General features: G+C 51.0%; 2 protein-coding genes across 4 annotated transcripts in view; both read left to right on the top strand.

Annotated features, from left to right (window-relative positions):
- The window catches only part of CAMSAP2 (calmodulin regulated spectrin associated protein family member 2), a 98,025-nt gene extending 88,452 nt beyond the window's left edge, over positions 1-9,573 (top strand). For all 3 annotated transcript variants that reach the window (XM_067729851.1, XM_067729852.1, XM_067729853.1), the window contains 6 exons: positions 462-598; positions 1,211-1,431; positions 3,438-3,510; positions 4,254-4,369; positions 5,905-6,023; positions 6,659-9,573. In XM_067729851.1, the coding sequence (XP_067585952.1) occupies positions 462-598; positions 1,211-1,431; positions 3,438-3,510; positions 4,254-4,369; positions 5,905-6,023; positions 6,659-6,964 (972 nt within the window). In that variant the 3' untranslated portion in view covers positions 6,965-9,573. The remainder of the gene's footprint in view (positions 1-461; positions 599-1,210; positions 1,432-3,437; positions 3,511-4,253; positions 4,370-5,904; positions 6,024-6,658) is intronic.
- A 9,606-nt stretch (positions 9,574-19,179) lies between these two features.
- On the top strand, positions 19,180-20,292 carry GPR25 (G protein-coupled receptor 25). Its single transcript, XM_067715521.1, has one exon. The coding sequence runs from the start codon at positions 19,180-19,182 to the stop codon at positions 20,290-20,292; it is 1,113 nt and encodes a 370-aa protein (XP_067571622.1).
- The last annotated feature ends 2,158 nt before the right edge of the window (positions 20,293-22,450 follow it).

The following is a 22,450-nucleotide window of genomic DNA, read 5'->3' on the forward strand; positions in this document are numbered from 1 at the left end:
TGCAGCAATAGCTTCATTTATGTGATACAGCTTTGGGTAGCTAATTTTTTTGATGCTTTTACTTGAGTTTTCTATATTAAGCATGTATTTAAATACAATTTAAATGCAGTTTTAAAAATTGTGGGGAAACTCTCCACTCTATCAGTTATTTATCAGGGCCCCAAAAACTTTGTCTTTTGTTTTCCTTTTTATGTTGTTCTTTGCTAACTTCCTAAGTTTTGAAAACATGTAATCAAAGAAGTTTGTGTCCTCTGTTACTTGATAAAAGTATTACCACTTTAATTCATTTCTCCTCTCATAATTTTGGAACATGTCCATCTATGGTGCGGTTGGAGTGAGCTTCACTAGACAGTTTGGATTTTCAGTTATTAAGAGTGACCCCTCCATGTGGCCACAAGCATTGAACGTGAGGATATTGGTGCCTCAGATGTTTCCTCTTTCTCAATGACATTCACTCTTAGGATGATCAAAAAGCAGAAAATGATATGGCCATGAAACGGGCAGCTTTGTTGGAGAAACGATTAAGAAGGGAGAAAGAGACCCAGCTGCGGAAGCAACAGCTGGAAGCTGAGATGGAGCACAAGAAAGAGGAGACCAGGTGGGGGCCGCTGCGCGGGGTCCGTGGGAGGTGGTGTCCCCCTGACTCTTGTTAACGGTGTTTAGGGACCTTTGCAGAATATAGAGACGACGCTGATTTGGGGTGCTTTTTAGAAGTGATTTTCCCAAAGTGTTACTTGGTTGCATGTTTTTATCCTGAGTTTGAGGCATCTTAAAGTTCTCCAGAAACATTAATTGAAAGTAATTTTCCACACACACACACACGCATTTTTTAAGTACTTACTTATTAATGGTATATTTAAGTGACCTAAATGATCTCAAGTACATTTTTTTTTTTTTTTTTTTTTGCGGTACGCGGGCCTCTCACCGCTGTGGCCTCTCCCGTTGCGGAGCACAGGCTCCGGACGCGCAGGCTCAGCGGCCATGGCTCACGGACCCAGCCGCTCCTCGGCATGTGGGATCTTCCCGGACCGGGGCACGAACCCGCGTCCCCTGCATCGGCAGGCGGACTTTCAACCACTGCGCCACCAGGGAAGCCCTCAAGTACATTTTAAATGAACCAGTTTCCCAGGGGCTGAATCATTCTTCCTTCTCACGTAAGCGCACACCTGACAGTGTTGTGCACAAAGAAATGTACCCGCTTGTTTCCTAGGCGTAAAACCGAGGAAGAACGTCAGAAGAAGGAGGATGAGCGAGCCCGCCGGGAGTTCATCCGGCAGGAGTACCTGAGGCGCAAGCAGCTGAAGCTCATGGAAGACATGGACACGGTCATCAAACCTCGGCCTCAGGGAGCAAAGCAGAAAAAGCAGCGGCCGAAGTCTATCCACAGAGACCACATTGAATCCCCCAAAACACCCATAAAAGGTCCTCCAGGTAACACGTGCATTGTGAGGAGTCTGTTCATAGCCACAGCAGCCCGGGCAGTCACGCTGGCAGGGGGTGCTCGGGGCTGAACTGCACACTCCCTGTGTGCAGAACCAGAACGAGCAGAGGATGCTTCCGGTGACTTGAGTGTATTATGTGTGCATGCATATGGCCAACAGAGCAAACGCAGGGGCTGAACATCCAGCTTAAACACTAACCTGGCAGGGAGCTCGCCCGCAGACGTCAGCTCCCTGGATCATTAACTGCCCTTTCTGTACTGGTAAATTGAAGGATAAGCATTGTGTGCCAGGAATGTGTACAGAACATGTCAGTATAACCAGCAATATAAGATCAGGAGTTCATGAGTCCCTCCTTTAAGATATAAATGGTCAAAAATCCAAATTTATAATTTCTGGAGTTGAGATAATATTTTTTTCTAAATTCAACATGCATATTCTTATTTTTTTAATGTTTACTTTATTAAAACTAAATGCCATGGAAAATTTTAGAGAATTCCTAGAGTAATTCTAAAACTGAAGGAAAATAACATAACATTGACTGTTTAAAGAGACCTCTAATGCTCACAGACATAGAAAACAAACTTATGGTTACCAAAGGGGAAAAGGGACGGGGTGGGTGAGATAAAGTAGGAGTTTGGGATTAACAGGTACACACTACTATATATAAAATAGAGAACCAACAAGGACCTACTGTACAGCACAGGGAACTATATTCAGTATCTTGTAATAGACTTATAATGGAAAAGAATCTGAAAAAGAATGTGTGTGTGTATATATATATATATATATATATATATATATATATATATATATAATATATAAGTGAATCACTTTGCTATACACCAGAAACTAACACAACATTGTAAATTAACTATACTTCAGTTCAAAAAATAAAGAGAACTCTACCTTTTCTAGTCAGTGAAAATTTTTGATACGCGGTATTAGCTGAAATTAATAAATTAATTTTCTACCTGGTAATTAGATACTCCTAAATATATTTTATTCTTCTTGTTGATTTCTTTGTTAATTTTTCTTATTGTTAACTTCTTCCTTATAATCACTGTATTATATCTCATATTACCACGTTGTTTCTGGAATAAATCCTAACAGCAATTAATTTTGTCATTATTTCTTTTTTTTTTCCTTCCAGCCTTATTGAGATATAATTAGCATACAGCACTGTATAAGTTTAAGATGTACAGTATAATGATCTGACTTACATACATCATGAAATGATGACCACAGTAAATTTACTGAACATCCATCATCTGATCTCGTATAGATACAACATTAAAGGAAAAGAAAAACATGTTTGTTCCTTGTGATGAGAACTCCTAGGATTTACTCTTAGCAGTTTTCGTGTCATATATCACACAGCAGTGTTAGATAAATTATAAACCGTAATCGTCTTGCTGTACATCACATCCCCAGGACTGTTTGTCTTGTAACTGGAAGTTGTACCTTTCCACCACCTTCTTCCAGTTCCCCCTCCCTCCCCCCACCTCTGGTAACCACAAATCTGATCTCTTTATCTATGAGTTGGTTTGTTTGTTGAAGTATAATTGACCTACAACACTGTGTTAGTTCCTGTTACACAACATAGTGATTCATTTGATGTTTCCATACGTTTCAAAATGATCACCAGGGTTAGTCTAGTTACCACCTGTCACTGTACAAAGATATTACGCAGGTATTGACTATGTTCCCCACCCTGTACATTTCATCCCCGTGACTCATTTGTCTTCCAGCTGGAAGTTTGTACCTCTTAATTCCTCACTTATTTCATTATTTCTCAAAAGTAGTTCCTTGCTCATTTTGAATAAATTGTGCGTACATGCATGCAAGCATATTATGCATCTAAAAAGGAAAAGAAACTGCGTGAGCTCCGTTTTCATATGCTGGTGTTGCCTAATGAGCAGACTCTTTTCCAGTTGTTCCTTTTGAATTTCTAATCTTGTTTTTATTCAGGATCACAAATTTATCGTGTCTTTTCAGTCTCTAGCCTTTCTTTGGCGTCACTGAACACAGGCGACAGCGAGAGTGTGCATTCAGGCAGGAGGACCCCGAGGTAAGTTGCAGCGTAAGCGTTTTCATAGAAAACGTTACTTTGTATTTCCCAGTGAATGGACCATAGTCACAAATGTTTATAAGTGTTGCTCGCTAGGAGAGTTTGGGTTTCTGTTAAAAGAAATTTATATGTAAAGAGGTCTGTTCATCTTTCAGTTTTTTATCCTGCAGAATTATGACACCAATAAGACATTAACCGTAATTGTACATCAGTCGTTGCCACTACGATTGTGATATAATCATGGTAAAAACAGAAAGTACCTCATCGGTATAGTGCCGGCCTCTAGTTTTCTTCCCCTTTAGAATAATTCCAAAGTAAGGAATTATTGCTCGTGACTTAGGAAAGATCTCTTTTGTACGCTGTCTCTTTCTTTCTCTAGGATATATGTACCTTAGAAGCTAAAAATCAGTATTTCATTATTTTATACTATAACACCCATATACAGAAAAGAGCGTTTCTAGGGACAGTCATCAGCTCTGAGCTCTGATCTTTGTATTACCAGCCCACTGCGTTAATTGCCGATTGTCATGTGGACAAACCATTCATTCTGTCATTCAGCAGACACTTAGGGAGTGCCTGCTGAGTTCTCAGGACTTGGATGTATAGCTGTGAATGAGACGAAGTTATCACCGTCCTCTTGTTTAAAAGCCTCTGGGTTGAGTGTGTTTGGTGCTCACGTATACCCTTCTGAACCCCAAATGTTTTTCTCTATCTGAGGCATTAAAATGTTATTTATTATTTAGATCAGAGTCTGTAGAAGGCTTCTTGTCCCCAAGCCGTTGTGGCAGTAGAAATGGCGAGAAGGACTGGGAGAACGCTTCGACCACTTCTTCTGTGGCTTCTGGAACAGAGTACACAGGTCAGTGCCTGTGCATTTTTAGGGAAACAGTTTAACATGGGGCTGAGACTAACCGCAGGCTGTGCTAAGAAAGGTTCACCGACTTGCCTCTCGGTCTAAACACGGAAGACTGATCCGAAACAGTGAACGCAGGTGGTCACTTTCAGGTAAGTCGGTTTCAGTGATATGGTTTGTCCCAGAAGAATTAAGGTAAGTTTCTAAAAGGTAGTAGCTCCACTTAACACCTCGTTCCTCTACTTGTCCCTTAAAAATGCAGGCCGTTTCTGTGTTGTGGTTTGGGTTTGAAGAAGTTTTAGAGAGGGTCCCTCAGCAGTGCATCGGTCCTGAGTACTGGGAACAGCTAGAGTCCACCAAGCCCCTGCTCTAACGCTGGGATTTCAGTATCTGGAACAGTGCGTCTTGAAAAAATGTTGAGCGGCTCTAGAAGACATGGGAATGCATTGGGTCTAGGAGGGCACCCAGCCTTGCACGCCCCCGTCAGGCCCGCCTCCAGCCTCTGTTTGCAGAGGTGTTATTGAAGGAAAAGCTCATGGAATGGAAAGTAGGTAAGAACTAAAGAAAAGAAGCAGGAGAGGAAATGTGAGCGCCCTGGAGAGGTCGGTGGGAGGACAGGAGAAGTGCGGAGGAGCAGAGACCGCCCGCGTCCCGCCTGCATCCGTGTGGCCCTGGAAGTGGCCCCCAAAGGCCCAGGGAGGCAAAGCTGGCTGACTTGGTGTGAGCTTTCCCTCCCTGTTCTATGGCTTCTACGACAGCCCCGTTCAGCAGCGTGTCAGCCTTCAAGGCCAGCTTAATGGCCGTGTTGCAGCACCGCTGGGAGCCCAGAGCTGCAGGCCTGCGGCACGCACCTGACCAGCTCAGACCAGCTCACGGGCTGACTGTAAAATTCCAGGAATTATGCGGCTGCAGAACAATTGCTGGCCCTGAGTCAGCCACGGTAGGAGTAGTTTACTCTAGAAATAGGTAAAGGTCAGGGCTCATGTTTTTTCTTTCCCAAAGAACCAGTTTCTCGGCACACTACCGAGGGCCTTTCGGGGCAGAGCTGAGTTAGTGTGAGGGGGAGGGAGCCTGCCAACACACGGCCCTTCACGAGCGCGAATGTCCCAGCAAAGTGGCAAAAAGGGTTTCTGTGCTTTACAGACACCGTTGTGAAAAAAAAATGCTAAGAAAAAACCCCAGAGGTGCGGAAGAAGAAAAAGATGAAGCTTTTTCTTGTCTTTTAAAAGCTAAAGTTACCTGCGGTCCCATTGTGCGTTAAGCTCACCAATCACCTTACCAAACCCGAGAAAGAGGGGAAACGGGCAGTGCGACGATCACAGCAAGGCCCGCGAAGGCCCCCAGGGGTGTCCCTGCGGATGCAACAGTGCTCTGACCTGCTCTGACCGCTGCAGAGCAGCCAGAGGCCCTCCGGCACAGAATGTGGTTTTCCATTACAGAGTTTAATCGGTGTAGGGACAGTCGCGTTGTTTAAACACAGTCGTATTTCTGACGTAGGAATGCTGTTTTTGTTTTATTACTGTTATTAAATTCTGCCACAGGACCAAAGCTCTTCAAAGAACCCAGTGCAAAATCCAATAAGCACATAATACAAAATGCTTTAGCTCATTGCTGTTTGGCTGGAAAAGTAAATGAAGGTCAGAAGAAAAAGATACTGGAGGTGAGCATGTTTGCACGGAAATTAGGTTTGGCCACACTGCAAAACTGAAGGAGTCTTCTCTTTCAGTTCAGGGGGAAATTCTCTTCAGGGGACTCCTAGAATTTCAACAGCATGTGAAAGACCTGTTAACTATGTTCTCATTGTTAGACTGAGTTTACTTTCAAACGGGATTCTGGAAGACCGCAGATCTTATTAAAGACTAGGCATAGACTTAAGATGATAATATAAAATTATAAATTATTTTCTTGCCCAGAGTCGCTCATTCACGTTTCATAAATGCAGATAACGTGATCTGCCTTTTTTAAAATGAAGCTCTGTTGCGAAGGAGATCGCCAGTGCCTGGTTGTTAGTGGTAGAGACAGTTTGACTGAGACCGAGAGTTAGCAGACCCTGCAGCCCTTTTAAGTCCCTCCGGGATTACAATTCCGGCACAGCCAACAGGACCTCAGCGGTAAGGTCTCTGCACACATCTCAACCCCGTGTGCTGGACGTGGATTGCATGCCTCATTTTGGCTACTAAGAACTTATATCTTAAATTACGTGTCATAAAAACTGGCCAAGAAATGTAACACAGTTATATAAATTATATTCGGCAAAATGTTTAAGGGCTTTTATTTTTGTTTCTTATCCTAAAGGAAATGGAGAAGTCAGATGCCAACAACTTCCTAATCTTGTTCCGGGATTCAGGCTGCCAGTTCAGGTCTTTGTACACTTACTGCCCAGAGACTGAAGAGATTAATAAGCTGACTGGGATAGGCCCTAAATCTATCACTAAAAAGATGATCGAGGGCCTTTACAAATATAATTCTGACAGGAAACAGTTCAGCCACATCCCCGCTAAAACTTTATCTGCCAGTGTTGATGCCATTACCATTCACAGCCATTTATGGCAGACCAAGAGACCAGTGACGCCCAAGAAACTTTTGCCCACTAAAGCATAGGAACCGGGAAATACTCGCTTCAGAACATTCATGCTAAATTTGCACTTCATCTTTCCTGCCTATAGAAAACCTTTCTAATTGCCAACAGACTTTTATTAATTGAAACTGGACATCCAGCTCTGTTGTCATGACAACTGGAATGTAGACCGCAGTGTTTGGAGTGCAGGAGGACCCACACGGGTGATAGGCCAGGCGGTGACGCGCTGTCCAGCTCACAGGTGGAGGTTCACCTGCTCGGTATTCGATACATCAAAGCACTGAGTTCTCATATGGACACTAGTTGAAATACGGCTAAGATTACGAATTGTGTGTTTTGTTTGTTGCTTTTTTTTAAAGAACTTTTTAACGTACATGCCTGTCTTCAGATGGTTTATTTTGCTGTTTTTCTCTGCTGGGGGTTTGTCCCAAGATACCTTTGTATTTTGTTTCACGTGGAGATCATGCGAGTAGGTAATAGGCCTTCAGAGGTAACTTGCATCTTCCTTAGGATGCCGAGAGAAACACTAGTGTTTAGTTTTACAGCAACCCTCATGTTTTAATGGTGTTAGAGCATTTGCAAGAATTATTCTGCTGAGTATTTACAATTCCATATTTATTATTCACTCAAGTATTAATGTTTCTCTATTAAATAAGAGGAGAAGTTGTGAAGAGCTGCTATAGGTTCACTTAAACCACATGAGCTTAACCAAGAAGATGTTATAAGAAGTTGCTGATTAAATCAGTGCTGTTTTTACACCACTTCTGACCAACTCAGAATAATTTGGATTGTTCTTTTAACAAAAAGGCTTTCTATCTCTCTGAAAGTTTGTCACTTTATAAGCTGGCGGAAGTGAAGGACACTTGGAGAATAGTCTCGGAATCAGAGGATGTAAGACTTCCTGCCATGAGTTCTCAAGAGGTCTTTACATTATATTTATAACTGATATAAAAAATTATATTTAGAATTTTTAAACATGTACAAAGGGCTACGTTTTAATTTTAAAATAGCTTCACATTCTTTTGCTTACGTTGAGTTTTTCTTCTTCTTTATCCTTTTCAAGTGGTTCAGCTTAGATTAAGTACACACTTGAAATCTTCTCTATGTGGTCTTTGTTCCTTTAACAGTGTATACCAGAGGGTTAGTTGGGGAAAAACTTCATTCTCAGGAAAAGACTTGAATGATTCTGTGACCCTGTTATGTTTCAGTGTTGTGACAACCGTGTAAACTTAGAGGGAAAGACAGTATTGTAGCATATATGAGATGTGTAGTCTGTTTTCTTTCACGGGAAGTAGAGACTAAAATCTATACATTTCTCTAACTGAGTTGTTTAGAGAAATAACTAATATCTCATATGATGTATTTACTTATTTTTTAAAAAGAGTAGGAATGAGATGTCCCTGAACTGTACTTTTCTATTATTATAAGGCCTTTAGGCATCAGTGCATCTGGGTTGTCAACATTTTCTCAAATGCTGTCAATATTTTACTGTAATTTATGTCCTTATATTTATGTATATTTGTTAAAACTGTAAAAAAAAAAAATTCACAGATTTTTTTCCAGTACCTGTGCAAGATATATGTGTAGCTCAGAACTATTTGTGATCTACTGTTTGCATGTAAGAGACCAGGATATATGTAACTCTTATATTTTAAGTGTATACATACTGTGTATATAATATATGGAGATTTAAACTGGGGGACTGCACATGTTACCTTTCAGACAACCGTTTCTATCACAATGAGAAGGAAATGATTGTCAAATACATGTTTAGATTGACTAGTTTTTAAAAAAAAAAACAAGTAAGTGAATCTAATCAAAATGTGGTAAATAATAGAGACAAAAGGAGAATTAATAAGCGTTCTACATTACTAAATTTGTTCTTTTCAATCAATTAAATTTCCTTTATCAAAGCAATCTTCTTGGTGACATTACTTGGCCATTAAATTTTTTTTAATTGGCTGCCAGACAATGGAGGAACTGACTATGTAAAACCGGACAGGACCACCCTTTATTCTCAAATTTGTGTGTGTCCAGCAATGTCCACAGTGTCTAAAGGTAGAATGTGAATGTTGCCACAGAAGTTCCTCGCTCTCAGTATGTTTTGCTTTCTTCATGCGGAAAGAATATGGATCTATTTAAGTCTGCAGATCTTTTTTAAATTATGTTTTGAAAATTATACACATGAAAATTACGCTACTTCATAAAGTCTGGAGATATCCGTCCACCTTATTGAAACACACTGGTGCTTCTCATCATTGGAGGGTCACGTTATTAGGACAATTATTCAGTTACGTTTGCCAAACAGACCCGTAACGGTTACCAGTGCGGCCTGTCAGATTCTGCCACGTGACACAGCCTTGGAAAGCTTTTCATTCCTCTCGGCTTTTCCCTTTTGCTTTCGAACGACTGTTAACCGTTTTTATTTGGCTGTTTTTAAAGCCGAATTCAGCTTTTTAATGTGGTTTCATGGGCACTTCGGGCGGTGCAGTGTCTGGTGTGCTTACCGTGCGCCCCGGAGCATCGCTTACAGGTTTTTTACGATGCTGTGCTGTAAAGGACTGTCCTATTTGCTACTTCCTGGTACCGTGTAGTTTCTCCCCTTTCATTTGAATAAAAGCATGGCACCAAATGACCTTTTCTGTTTCTTGAATAAAATACGGGTTTTGGGGGTAATATTTGAACTTGGGCAAACTCATCATATCGTTTTTCCTATCTCTTCACCTCTGTTTAAATTGAACAGTTGAGATATTCATAAGAGGCCACTAACACTAGATGTTGTTTGAACCCTGACTTAGGCAGTGCTGAAAGTCTGTTGCCTTCCGTGCTCGGCTCAGACGGTCTGTGTGGTGGCGTGTAAGTGTTTGTGCTCGTCCCACGCTAATTTTTTCCGTGTTGCTTCACTTTCTTCTGGTGAGTTAGTAATCGTGTCAGAACTAACCCTCTGTACCTTTGGAACTGAACGGCTGCTGAGGCGACCCCCTCACCGCCTACCCCGCCGTCTCTGGCAGCGGTGGGAAGCCAGGTCTTGGCCATTATTCTCTAAGTTTCACTTTGATTTTGCTGATTCTCCTCGTTCAGAGCAGAGCAGTTAAAAAAAAGAAAGATCTAACACCCGGTTAACAACAACAGAAATCCTTCCCGCATAATTCCACACCTGAAGAAACGTCTGCGGTTGCCAAGCCCGAGTGCGTCCTCCGCCTTTGGTCCTTTGACAGGACACTCGGGCCTCAGCACGGAGTTGCGCTTCCATTTTCAAAACTGAAAGTATTTAACCGTGAGACTCAGGCGACACTAGAGAAGCGTGCGCAAACCGTGGTGCCCGGGAGTGCGCCCCCTGGCCTGGCTCATTGGGAGTCCTTAGGGCAGAGGAAGGTAGCCTGGTGGATAGGAACAGGCGCCTTTATTTCGTAACCTGTCCACGCGGAGAGAGAACAGCAAAGGGAGCACGGCTGTGAGGCTCTGACCTAGGAATCGGGCGTGAGTTTGAAGCTCTGCCCTCCCTCAGAATTACGGGTGCTTAAAAAGTAGACCTGCGTCTCCTTAAAATGGCAGTTTTGCTTCTCAGAGACACATGAGAAATTAACTGTTTGTGTCATTTGGGGGGTACGTCAGCTGCTCTTCACGTCGGGGCTCTAGAACCTCGTCTCGGTGGCCCGCTCTCTCCGGGTTCCCTTCCACGTGCCCCAACAAGAGTGAGTTCCTATTTATGTCGGAAAGAAAGAAAAAAAGGATTTTTTTACTTTCCATTGAAGAGGGTAAAGGCAACTGAGTTAACAGAAACATATTTCAAGGCCCGCGAAGGGTTTTTGTGGGGTTTTTTTACCATACGAAGCGAAGCCACTGTGGAACCTCAGCTCCTGATGCATTTATTCTGCTCCACCCCAGTCTGTGGCTTGAGGTGGTTGAATCCTCGCCCTCCTTCAGGAGCATCTGCTGGGGTGCGAAGCACCGCAGGCTGAAGACACAGGGGGGCGCGTGTCGCTGACAGTTACACTCGGCTGCGGTGGTTCTCGTCGATGTGAGAAAGGAAACGTGGCTCTCAGCCCCGACCAAGCAGAAACCGTCCCCTTTCACATCGCCTGAGGACTTGAAGGGTCCTCTGACGTGCTCTCCATGGAGACGCGAGCATTGACATCTCCATTTTACAGACGAGGGTGCCGAGGCCTTGGAAGGTTAGTGACTCTGTCAGGGACACAAAGCTAAGAAGTGGCGGCGTCCCAGCCGGCGTGTCAGCCTGGGGATTTCAGGTCCCCTCCCCGCCCGGGCCACACGGGGCAGCCTTTCCCGCTGCCGTAGGTGCTGTGGCGTGAAAAGACAACGCAGTCTGACGGTTGCAAAAGGCGGTCACACATTCACCGGCGGTGGGGAACAGCCCTTAGGGTTGAGGTGGGCTTCCCTCTGGTGCCCAGTTCTCCAAACATCCACACAGCAGCAGCAGCTAAAACCAGCCGAGTGTGTTCCCGTGGCCTTGAATACCTGGATTCACAAGGATGGGAAGACGGAGCGATCGCGAGTGTACTGGAGATAAACGAAGCCTGCCAACAGGTTGACTACACGTATCGGGGAAAGAGTCGTCAGGTGCGAGGGTCACCACGGTAGGGTCCCTTCCGTCAGGGAGCTCGACTGCCTCCAGGCAGACGCACTCAGGCCTTGAAAACAGCTGGTAGAGTCTCTACTGTGATGGGGGCAAGCGAGTCCTTTTCTCCTTAACGGCAGCAAGTTCAGTCTCATGAAAGCCAGTTTTGTAAGGAACATAAGACGGTCCTACAGTATTAGCTGTAGGACACGCGTGCAACGTGGTCTCAGACCTGAATTTTGAGTCGCCGTAAGGGCCTACTTTTACGACCACGGCCCTTCAGCAAGGTAGCGGCTTGTAAACTGCACCCTCTTGACTTGGAGCCAGAGGCAGCCACTGTGTTGCCCGTCCCACGTCCCACAGGGTGTGAAGGTGGCGGAGCGCGGGGCCCCGGGGGAGCACACAGCTGTGCCTGCGGACACTGGAAGTCTGTGCTTACATCCCTGACCCTGCGATCCGTGTGTAAACATAACAGTGCTGAGTCAGTATTCGCCAGGTGAGTCAGTGGAGGCCCGGAATTGAAAGTCAGACCCAGACCTAGTCTGGTCTCTGCTGGGCCACCCCTGCTTTCCTACTAAAGATATTTCTGCCCTCAAAGTAAGAACCCTGCGTTGGCTTTCCCGCTCTGACCCCTCCGGTTCACACAGCATTCCCTGGGACCTGGGGGCAGCTCGAAATTCCAAACTGCCGGGTCATCACGACGGTGACCTTCTGACCTTCTCTCTGGGCCCCCATCTTCCCCCCGCGAGTTATGGGCCTGTCTCAGAGCTCCGCACTCCCCGACGCCCACCCCAGGCCCTGCTCACCCCCTGCCCTCCTTCAGGGCCTCCAGCCCCTCAGGGTCCCGGCCCCCCACGCCCCGCCCGCCGCCACCATCCGTCTGACCTGTCCCCTGGAAGTTCACGGCCATCCCCAGCTCAACCTGCTCAGGAACCGAACAGCAAACCTCCCAGTGGAACCAACTCCCTCCTGGCAGCCTCCAGCCACCAAGGCCGAAACCTTCAAGAGCATCCTTTCCTCCTTCCCCCGTGCAGCACGGAAGGCACCCAGGCCCGGACCCCCGTCACGTGTCCCATCCTCGCCTCCCTCCGCCCCCAGTCTCCTGTCAGGCGGCTCTCGCAGGTGAGCCTCGGGTCCCGATGCATCTCGAGTGTCTCCCCCCCACAACCCCGGGGCCGCCTCGCCTGGGCCCGGACCTCGCCTCGGGAGCCCTCCCCAGCCGGCCGGGTCACTGTCATGGCAACCGGCAGGGAGATCCCCAGTAGACACCGCGAAAAGAAGACAGTCTGACATTCCGAGGTAAGTCATCAAGGTACTCGTAGAAAAGGTCAAACTGTAAGGACGGTCTTGGGCTTATCTTAACTCCTCTTGTGTCTGTCGAGCTGCGGGGAGGATGGTGCTGGGGTGACTGTGACCCCTCGGCGCTGGGGCCACTCAGGACTTCACCCCGCTTATCACGTTGCCCCCGACGCAGTCCTCTTCTCTGCGAGGCCGCCCCGCTGCCCGCACCCGGGACAGGATGCCGCGGGCTGCCTCGAGTCATGCTGATTCATGTGGTAGAATTCATCCTCTCCAGTAACGTGAGAGCGGTTCTCAGGGAAGCAGGGCGTCATTTTCTTCTTGTCTTTTGTTACCTGACAGGTGGGGCATCCATCCCGTGGTAGGAGGGGCAGGACGGGGTGGGAAGGGCAGGGTCAAGGGCAGGGTGGGGTGGGAAGGGCAGGGGCAGGGGCAGGATGGGGTGGGAAGGGCAGGGCCAGGGGCAGGATGGGGTGGGAAGGGAAGGGTCACAGAACCAAGAGAGCCGCCCCCCAACCCCCACCCCGCTCCAGTTCCTACTGAAATGACTAGAAATGTGCACCCACTTTCCCACTCCAGCTTTCAGTGAAATCACTGGAAAGTAATGGCAGGTCCTAGCGAGCAGCCTGTGTGGGCTGAGTAATGGCTACCGAGAGCTGTGACTTCCTTTCCAAACACGTTCTGGGGTCCTGGTCCTGCCGAGGGACTTCCCTGCCGCCCATCTGTCAGGTTCCTGCCGCCTTGTGTGCGCCCCGGCCGTGGAGGGGATGGAGTCTCCCTTTCCTTGAAAGCCACCCTCCGCCCCCGACCCCCACCCCCACCCCCGACCCGCAGGCTGGCAGTGAGGTCGCAGCCCTGAGGCACTTCCACTCTGAGTCACCTCGGTGCACCTGGGGTACACTGATGCCCCTTCCCAGCCACCCAGGTTTATTTCCTGAGAGTTTCTGAAACAGTCGAGCATGTGACACACTGCTCGGCCGGCAGCCAGGGTGGGGCCCCTCGGCTGGGCAGGCTGCAGGGCAGGGGCAGGACCGCCGCCTTCCTTCCCTGGACACCCCTCCCCGCCCTGCACACGCACACAGGCACACATGCTCGGATGCACACACGCGCATGCACAATGCACACACAGGTACACACACGGGCCGTTAGCCCGTCGACCGCAGAACTGGCAAAATGCCCCCTGTCTGCCTCAGCCCTGTCAGCATCTGCAGCAGAAGCCCCCTCACCCCGTGGAGTTCACCACCCATGAGCCCAGGCCCAGGGACCTGTGGTGGTCAGGTCTACAAGCCCCCAGATGCGGATGATCCGTTGGTAGTTTCCCAGAGCAATTCCAAATCATTACCCACCACCCACTGTGTGCACAGAAAGCAAAGAGGGGATGGGGCTGGGGGAAGCTGAGCCTGGCAGCTCCGGGTGGGAGGGAGCCCTTGACCCCCCTGCTCAGACCCTGCTGGAGGGGGGCCTTCCCCAGGGCTCTCTGATGTGATCCTCACCCGCTCAGGGAGACCCTCTCCCGCCCGCTCTAAGACACAGGAACTGGAGCCCAGCTGCACACAACTGTCAAGTTATAAAACTGACGTGGGAGCCAAACTCAGGTCAGTAACAATCTGACCCGTTTGTTCACTGGCCAGAAGCAGACACTCGGACACAGCGTGTGAGACGTGTACATGATGAACTTGACATCACAACACAGCAGGGTTTTTAAAAATATTTTTAATTTAGTGGTGTTGGGGAATTTCGACAGAAATCTAAAAAGAATGACTACACTCTAGGTGGATTAAAAAAGATACAAAATTTTAACAAGAATAGGATTGTATGTTTTTAGATCATCAAAGAGAAGATAACATTCTAAACTCTGAAACTGCTAAAAGCAACAAATGACTATGGAAATGTAAAACAAAAAATTAAAAATCGCTAAGAAAAAGGTCTGGAAAAATATTTAAACCAAATGGGACAATGGTTTATCCTAAATAAAATAGTCCATACACATTAATAAGAAATATAAAAGATTATAATAGATAAATGTCTGAAAGATGTAATTAGGCAGTTCACATAAGAGGAATTACATCTAGGAAGATTTTCAGTCTTATTGTTTTCAAAGAAATGTAGATTTAAATGAGGTACCATTTGACCTCATTACCTATTAAAGTGGAAAAACATATTTTACTGATGAATATCTCTAACAAGATTGCACTGAACCCGTACCCTCCTACAATGCCAGGTGATTACTGATCACTGCAAGCATTTGTATCAAGTCAAGAAAATGCTTATAGCCTTTGACCTTCACGAGGGCATTTATACCCTGAAAACAGTGAAAGAAGAAAAAAGCTGTAAGTGCAGTTACTCGTTACAAATCTCTGTAACAGCAAAAATTGCTGCAAACAACCTAAATGTCCAAAATGAAGGGATCAGAAAATTCAGCAACGTAGAAGAATGTGAATTTGCATGAACTGAGAAAAGCAGACTATAGAACAGGGCACATTCTGACGACATACATGCCTCTGAAACAGTTGTGCAAAATCTATGTACGTGGAGAACATCTGAAATGGAATGTTGGCAAAACAGAAAACCCAAGAATAATGGGGTTACAGACGAATTCTCCACTTCTGAAAATGTCTTTCACTGGTAGGAAAGAAATTCACCACGTCATGCTTCACGAGGGCTGGGACGCCTTTTCTTATTCCACGTTCTGCGACGTGACTGTGGTTTTTATGATGAAAAAGGCGAGATAATTTTCAAAATTTTTCCAAAAGAGTTAAGATGATTATTTGTACAGAAAAATTAACATTGAGGGGGGAAAGTGGTAAGGGCTTAAATATACAGCCCATAAAGGGCCAGAAATAAAAATACTCCTGGAAGCCATCTAGTTCAAAGCATCGGATATTTACTTATTAAGTATCTCCTCTGATCTCAGGCTTGTACCAGTCGCGGTGATGGCGAGCCTCCCTCACCCCAGGAGCTGATAATCCCACGGGCAGGGTGAGGCTGGCCCAGGTGACCAGGCCACCCGGGCTCCAGCCGTCCAGAGGGAGGAGGGCCCGTTGGCCTAGGAAGGCCCCCAGGTGGGATGGAGAGAGGGAGGACCATTTCCTCTCTGCTGTGTTGACACCCATCAGCAGTGGCCTGGATTCTCAGCTGAGCGCGATGAGTTTCCACTCATGGACTGTTTCTAACCCTGAGGGGGGTCCCCTGAAGAGGGGAGGAGAGACCTGTGTCTCTCCTGTCATGGAGTTGGCCTTAGTCACTGAAGCCAGGCTGGACACGTGGCAGGCCAGGCCCAGAGCAGCGCCCCCAGCTCTGGCCCGAGCTGCTTCCTGCCACCAAGAGACATGCGGAAAGGCCCAACGCCCAGGCCCTGGCAGAGAAAATCCGCCATGTGCTCGGGACCACAAGACCACAGCCCAGGAAACAAGAACCTCTGTGTTTTTAATAAACAGGCCACTCTGCCTCCCCTCCACCCACTGCCTCCATGACCCTCTTGGTGTCTTTGCCCTATTCTCTTCCACCTGGAGGTTTCCGGCCGTTCATCTTGAGCTTTCAGATTTACGCCCCTTCTATGCCCCAGGCTGAGAGGCGCCCGGCAGGTCTGGGCCTGTCCCTGACTGTCCCGGGCTCCTGCAAGGCAGCACCACCTCGGCTGGCCTTCTGGGGAAGGAGGCTGTGGCCCCCAGGCCCCCCAGGACGAGAGCATCCCTCAGCAGCAAGCACGTGATCAAACATCAGAAAAATTGCTCCACATGTCCCGTGGCCCCTCAGGTGTCCACGCTGTATGTGGGTCTTGAGGAGAAACCCAGGCTTGGGGGCTGGGATGCCGTGGAGGGCTGGGCCAGAGCCTTCCATTCCCCAGCCTCTTCCCTTGCCTGCTTCTCCCGTCTTGTAACTGGCCCAGGAGAGAAATTCCTGACCGGAACGGCGTGGACACGCGCGCCCACCCCTCCTTAGGCTTTGCCACCCCTGGGGATCTCCATGGACCAGAGGGGCCACAGCTAGGGTGACCTCATGTCCCAGTTTGCGCAGAACGGGCCAGGTTGATCGTGATAATGCTTCTTTCACTCTCAGAAGTGCCTGCTGTGGATCAAGAATTATTCCATCAGGGCTTCCCTGGTGGCGCAGTGGTTCAGAGTCCGCCTGCCGATGCAGGGGACACGGGTTCGTGCCCCGGTCCGGGAAGATCCCACATGCCGCGGAGCGGCTGGGCCCGTGAGCCATGGCCGCTGAGCCTGCGCATCCGGAGCCTGTGCTCCGCAGCGGGAGAGGCCACAACGGTGAGAGGCCCGCGTACCGCAAAAACAAAAAACAAAAACCAACAAAAAAAGAATTATTCCATCACCCCACCTCAAATCAACATGAAACGGAATGCACACACAAGCCGCCCCGTGGCCCCGACCTCAGTGGACGGGCAGTGCCCCTGGCGTTCCCCACTGGCCGTCCAGGCCCAGCCGACTCCTCTGCGCTGAGGTCCTCGGTGCCGCAATTCTCTTGAACAGATCCTCTCCTTTCTGTCCCCTCGTCCAGTTCCCTATGTCCGACCCTGCCTCTCCCCAACACAAACAATGACAACAGCCCACGGTGGGGTCCCCCGGCTGGAGCTTCTCCCCATCCAGTCCACAGTTCTGCACTGACCTGTGCAAAGCAGATGGGGGGACTGCCCTCCTCAACATGTCTGGGGGCTCCTACTGGTGACATCCAAGTCCCCTGTTGCCTCTGCTGCATCCCCTCCTAACACCCTCCTCCCACCTGGGCTCTGCTGCTCGAAGAATTCACCTTTCAGCTCCTTTCTGGAACTGACCTCAGGTGCCGGGAAAGGTTTCTGACTCTTCCCATCAGAGGCAGCTGCTCCCTCCCGTCTGAGCTCCAGGGGGACTTTGCTAACATTCACTCCAGGCCATCTGACCTCTAGCACGCTGGCCACTGCACGTCCTGTGCATGAATCTGTCTCCCTTGCCTCCTATTCAGACACCCTCCAAGGTCAAGAACGGCATCTCTGTGACGCCCAAACAGGGCGTTGCGCACGGAGGAGCTCGCTGGAACGGGACGGTATGCTATAAAACGGATAGATAATCCACCTCAAATTTTTAAAGCCAGATGGCCCAACAGTTCATTCATTCCTGGTGACGATGGGGCGGGGGCTCTGGGGGGACACGCACACTGTCACATCAGTTGCTACACAGCAGCTCATGGGAGGAAGTCTGCTAAGAAGAGTTGGGACCTAACTGGAGTCGTCCAGCATCCCCGCGCACCCTTCCCCGTTCCCTCCCTGGCCCCACCGCCTCCTTCAAGGCCAGGCTTCACGCCCACCCTTCTCCGTGTATCCTTCCCCACCTCTCTCAGTGCACGAGGGATCTCGCCCGCCTTCTAAGATCCCGACTCCTGATTTAGGACGACTAATCCGCCGAGTCAGGTACGGTCGCGTGTCATCTTTCGTACTGAACTTACATCTGTGTCTGGCTTAACAGGTAGGTTTTGCCGACGCAGGAAGGTGGGGAAGAGCTGGGATTTGGATTCCAGGCTCTGCTCCTTTCATCTGGACAGTCTGACCCTCCCCCTCCAGGGTCAAGCCCTCCCTTGTGGCTCCCTGGGAACCTGAGTTGGTCAGAAAAGCCACCCTTTGGGCTAAGGCACGCGGCCCAGCATCTCAGGGAGCTAACACCATTCGAGGGCCTGGTGGCCAGTCCCTGATAGTAGGTAGGCCCCCCAAGGGCAGGCTCCCCGCAACATGCCCGCTGTGCACAGATGGCAGAACCCCTCTTTCCTAGAAGGCAGGGGAACTGCGGCGGAGGCTCCTCCCCAGATAAAATACTCACCCCTGGTCCTGTCTCCTCCCAGAGACAGACAGCAGCGGGGAGCGGGGGAAGCGGGGATGAGGACCGCCTGGGGCTCTGGGCGCCTCTTCAACCGGCCACCAGACCCCTGAGACGGTTGCCGTTCTTGGCCCATGAACAAAGAAACCGAGCGACTTACGGAGAGGGACAGGCTAGGCTCCCAAGGGAGGCAGGGCCGTGTCCCAGCCCTGGGGACTTTTCCTCCTAGGACCCAGCTGGGAAGCCCCCCCGCCCCCGCCTCCGACCCCGCCCCAAATCGTCGGCCACCGTCTCCGCCCCAGGAGCCTGCCCCTCCCCTCCCCTCCCCCTCCCCTCCCCCTCCCCTCCCCTCCCCTCCCCCTCCCCTCCCCCTCCCCCTCCCCTCTTCCTCCCCCTCCTCCCCCTCCTCCCCGCCCCCCTCCCCCCCCTCCTCCCCCACCCCTTCCTGCCCACCCAGTCGCCTCGGCCCCGGGTGGGTGACAGGAAGGGAGGTGCTGGGCACCGGCCGTGAAGAGCCACCCTCCCTCTCGACGCCGCGTCCGCCCGGGTCTCGCCAGCCATGCGCCCCACCGAGCCCTGGAGCCCCAGCCCGGGGACGGCGTCCTGGGACTACTCAGGGTCGGGCGCCCCGGAGGAGCTGGAGCTGGAGCAGGAGCTGTGCGCGGCCCGGGACCTGCCCTACGGCTACGCCTACATCCCCGCGCTCTACCTGGCGGCCTTCGCCGTGGGCCTGCCGGGCAACGCCTTCGTGCTGTGGCTGCTGGTCGGGCGGCGCGGCCCGCGGCGGCTCGTGGACACCTTCGTGCAGCACCTGGCGGCCGCCGACCTGGGCTTCGTGCTCACGCTGCCGCTGTGGGCCGCGGCGGCGGCGCGGGGTGGCCTCTGGCCCTTCGGCGAGGGCCTGTGCAAACTCAGCAGCTTCGCCATGGCCGGCACGCGCTGCGCGGGCGCCCTGCTGCTCGCCGGCCTCAGCGTGGACCGCTACCTGGCCGTGGGCCGCCCGCTGGCCGCGCGCGCCCGCCGCACCCGGCGCTGCGCGCTGGCCGCGTGCGGGGCCGTTTGGGCCACGGCGCTGGCGGCCGGCCTGCCCTCGCTGGCCTTCCGCCGCCTGCGGCCGCTCCCCGGGGGCCACGGCAGCCAGTGCGCCGAGGAGCCGTCCGACGCCTTCCAGGGCCTGAGCCTGCTGTCGCTGCTGCTGACCCTGGCGCTGCCCCTGGCCGTCACCGTCGTCTGCTACTGCCTCGTGTCGCGCCGCCTGCGCGGGCCGGCGCACCTGAGCCGCGCCCGGAACCGCTCGCTGCGCATCATCTTCGCCGTCGAGGGCGCCTTCGTGGGCTCCTGGCTGCCCTTCTGCGCGCTGCGCGCCGTCTTCCACCTGGCGAGCCTGCGCGCGCTGCCGCTGCCCTGCCGCCTGCTGCTGGCGCTGCGCTGGGGCCTCTCCGTCGCCACCTGCCTGGCCTTCGTCAACAGCTGCGCCAACCCGCTCATCTACCTGCTGCTCGACCGCTCGTTCCGCGCGCAGCTGCGGCGGCGCGGGGCCTGCTGGCGCTCGGCGCGCTCGGCGCGCGGGGGCAGCTCGGCGTCCTCGCTCTCCCAGGACTACGGCTCTCCGTTCCGGAGCCCGGCCCGCCGAGCCCAGACGACGAACGCCTCCTCGGCCGTGGGCCCATAGCTGGCCAGCCCGGAGGAGCGCGCGGCAGCGGCGCGCGGAGAGGGGCGGGAGGCATAGCGAGGTGGGCCGCCCCCAACCCCCTACCTGCCTTCCCCGGACCTGCCTTCCCGAGCGCGGAGAGCGGCTCCGCCGGCACCGCCTAGACCCCGCGGGTCTGGTTCACCAGCTTTCCCAAAACCTCAGCGTTTCGAACTCCCCCCACGCCAGGCGGCTGAGACCAGGTCTTCTCCCGCTCGGCCCCGCGGGCACCTGGGCTCTTTGTCTCCAGCCCAAGAAAGGTCCCGCAAGATGGAGCCCACAGCAGCCCGGACACCGCAGGGTCCGCCGAGTAGGGGAAAGGGAAGTGGGCCTCCCTTCTCTGCCCCGTGGATAGCAACACTGGCCAGAGCCCCCCAAAAGCCACTCTTGTCTTGGGCTCTGTTACCTTTGGTCCCTACAATCGCCATTGCCGTCTGAGAAATACCTCCTCCAAGACAGACCCTCTGGCCCCTCACTTTCCAAAAGATCGTACAGACTATGAAACCGACAGCCCTTTATCTCAGCGGTCTTGGGGCAGAGTTTGCTGAATCATTAGTCACCATCAGTTCAGATCTTCATTTTCAAAGCTTGCCAAAGCGTGGGAACCAGTCCTGCTATCGACTCACCCAGCCATTCCTCCTGAGTTTCCCCAGAAGCCCGGGCCTGCCCCAGTTCCGTATCTTCTCCCCTCTCCCAACAAGCGGCAGGACTCACCCTGGAAGTTATCCTGGACCTTCCCTCTGGACAGAGGGTTCCGGCATCTCTCATCAGGTGTTTGGATTCTCTCTCCCCCAGCCCGGACACCAGGCCCTTCAGTGTGAGTTCCCCTTTCTCAATAAACACTCTCGCTGCCCTCGCCCGACAACTGTGTCGGTCTTTACTTGAGCAGAGGCGGATGGAACACTGGGTCAGACAAAACTCAACCCAGGAGTTGAGGTTGACCTCAAAGTGATCGGAATTTGGGGTGAAGGTCAGGGACCGAGAGAGCTGGTCCCACCGTGGGCACAGCAGTCCCACGGGAGGGCGGCATAGCTTTTAATTCTCATTATTTTAAAGGATGCTTCACATTTTGAAGGTTTCAAAGAGAGAGGAGAAAAAAAAAATAAAGGATTTAAGGTCCTCTGCCAGCCAGGTGCCACTTCAAAGAGGAAATGTGTCATTGTGGTTCTCAGATCAGCACAAGGCTTTTTCTCCTGCCCCCTTTGAGACCATCCAGTGCAAATGTTGAGGGTGTCCATTTTCTGACTCTGTGACATCGTTTGAGGTTTCTGGAGGGGTTGAAATCTCAGTGTTTCTACTTTTAAGAGGATTTGGCCTGAAGAAGTGTCGGTCGCTGCGGAAAGGAGCTCGGAATTTCTCTCTGAGGGCCCCCCTCTCCGCCAGACCCCCGGGCAGGCGTGGAGTCCAGTCTTTGGGGCTGATGGGTTAGAGCAGTTCAAACCCGCCTGTCAGCGGCCCTGGGAGGTCAAGCTGGGAAGAAGCACACCTGGGCGCGTCCTCCCCACGCACCCGAGGGAGGCAGGCCCTGCAGCCTGTGGGGTCACCGGGCCGGCAGGACCGAGTCCAGACACTTTAACCTCGGTACATCGGGGCTGCCCCCATCCTCACCTCATCGCCCTCCGAGGCAAGAGGTGACCGTTTCACATGATGGGACCTCAACTTACAGCAGAAGGGCTTTACTGGGCTGTTCGGACGGAGCCCCTACCTGGACCCCTGTCACCTTGCTTCTCCCGACTTGCTGATGAACTGAGTTCCCTGAAGACAGACAGACAGAAAACTTCTCCAGCTCCCCCCAGCACAGCAGTTATCAAAGCTCAGCATTTCCCTCCCCCTTCTGGGAGATTGGAAAATGCTGATAAGTGAAAAGAAAAACGGGGTAACAGAGTTGCTTGTGTTAAATAAACACCCACACACTTCAAGGCTGGAGGATATAAAATAATTGTTAGCCTTGGTGTTGTCGAAGCAAAACGTTAGGAACCACAGGGTCCTTTGGGTAAAAACCACCTTCTGTGCTTTTCCCTTTCTAGCTCCAGTTAAGCGCCATAGGCGTCTCTCTTCTCAGCTAGTGGGAAGCCGTCCCGTTTCTCTCTGTTTGTGTTGTCTCTCCCTTGAGAATGCGAGCTCCGTAAGCCAAGGGAGC

The sequence above is a fragment of the Pseudorca crassidens genome, chromosome 2, assembly GCF_039906515.1.
Source record: "Pseudorca crassidens isolate mPseCra1 chromosome 2, mPseCra1.hap1, whole genome shotgun sequence".
Classification (NCBI taxonomy): Eukaryota; Metazoa; Chordata; class Mammalia; order Artiodactyla; family Delphinidae; genus Pseudorca; species Pseudorca crassidens.

What these genes read in the sequence shown, in the direction of transcription:
- GPR25 (XM_067715521.1), top strand. Translation starts at nt 19,180, where the DNA reads ATGCGCCCCACCGAGCCCTGGAGCCCCAGCCCGGGGACGGCGTCCTGG.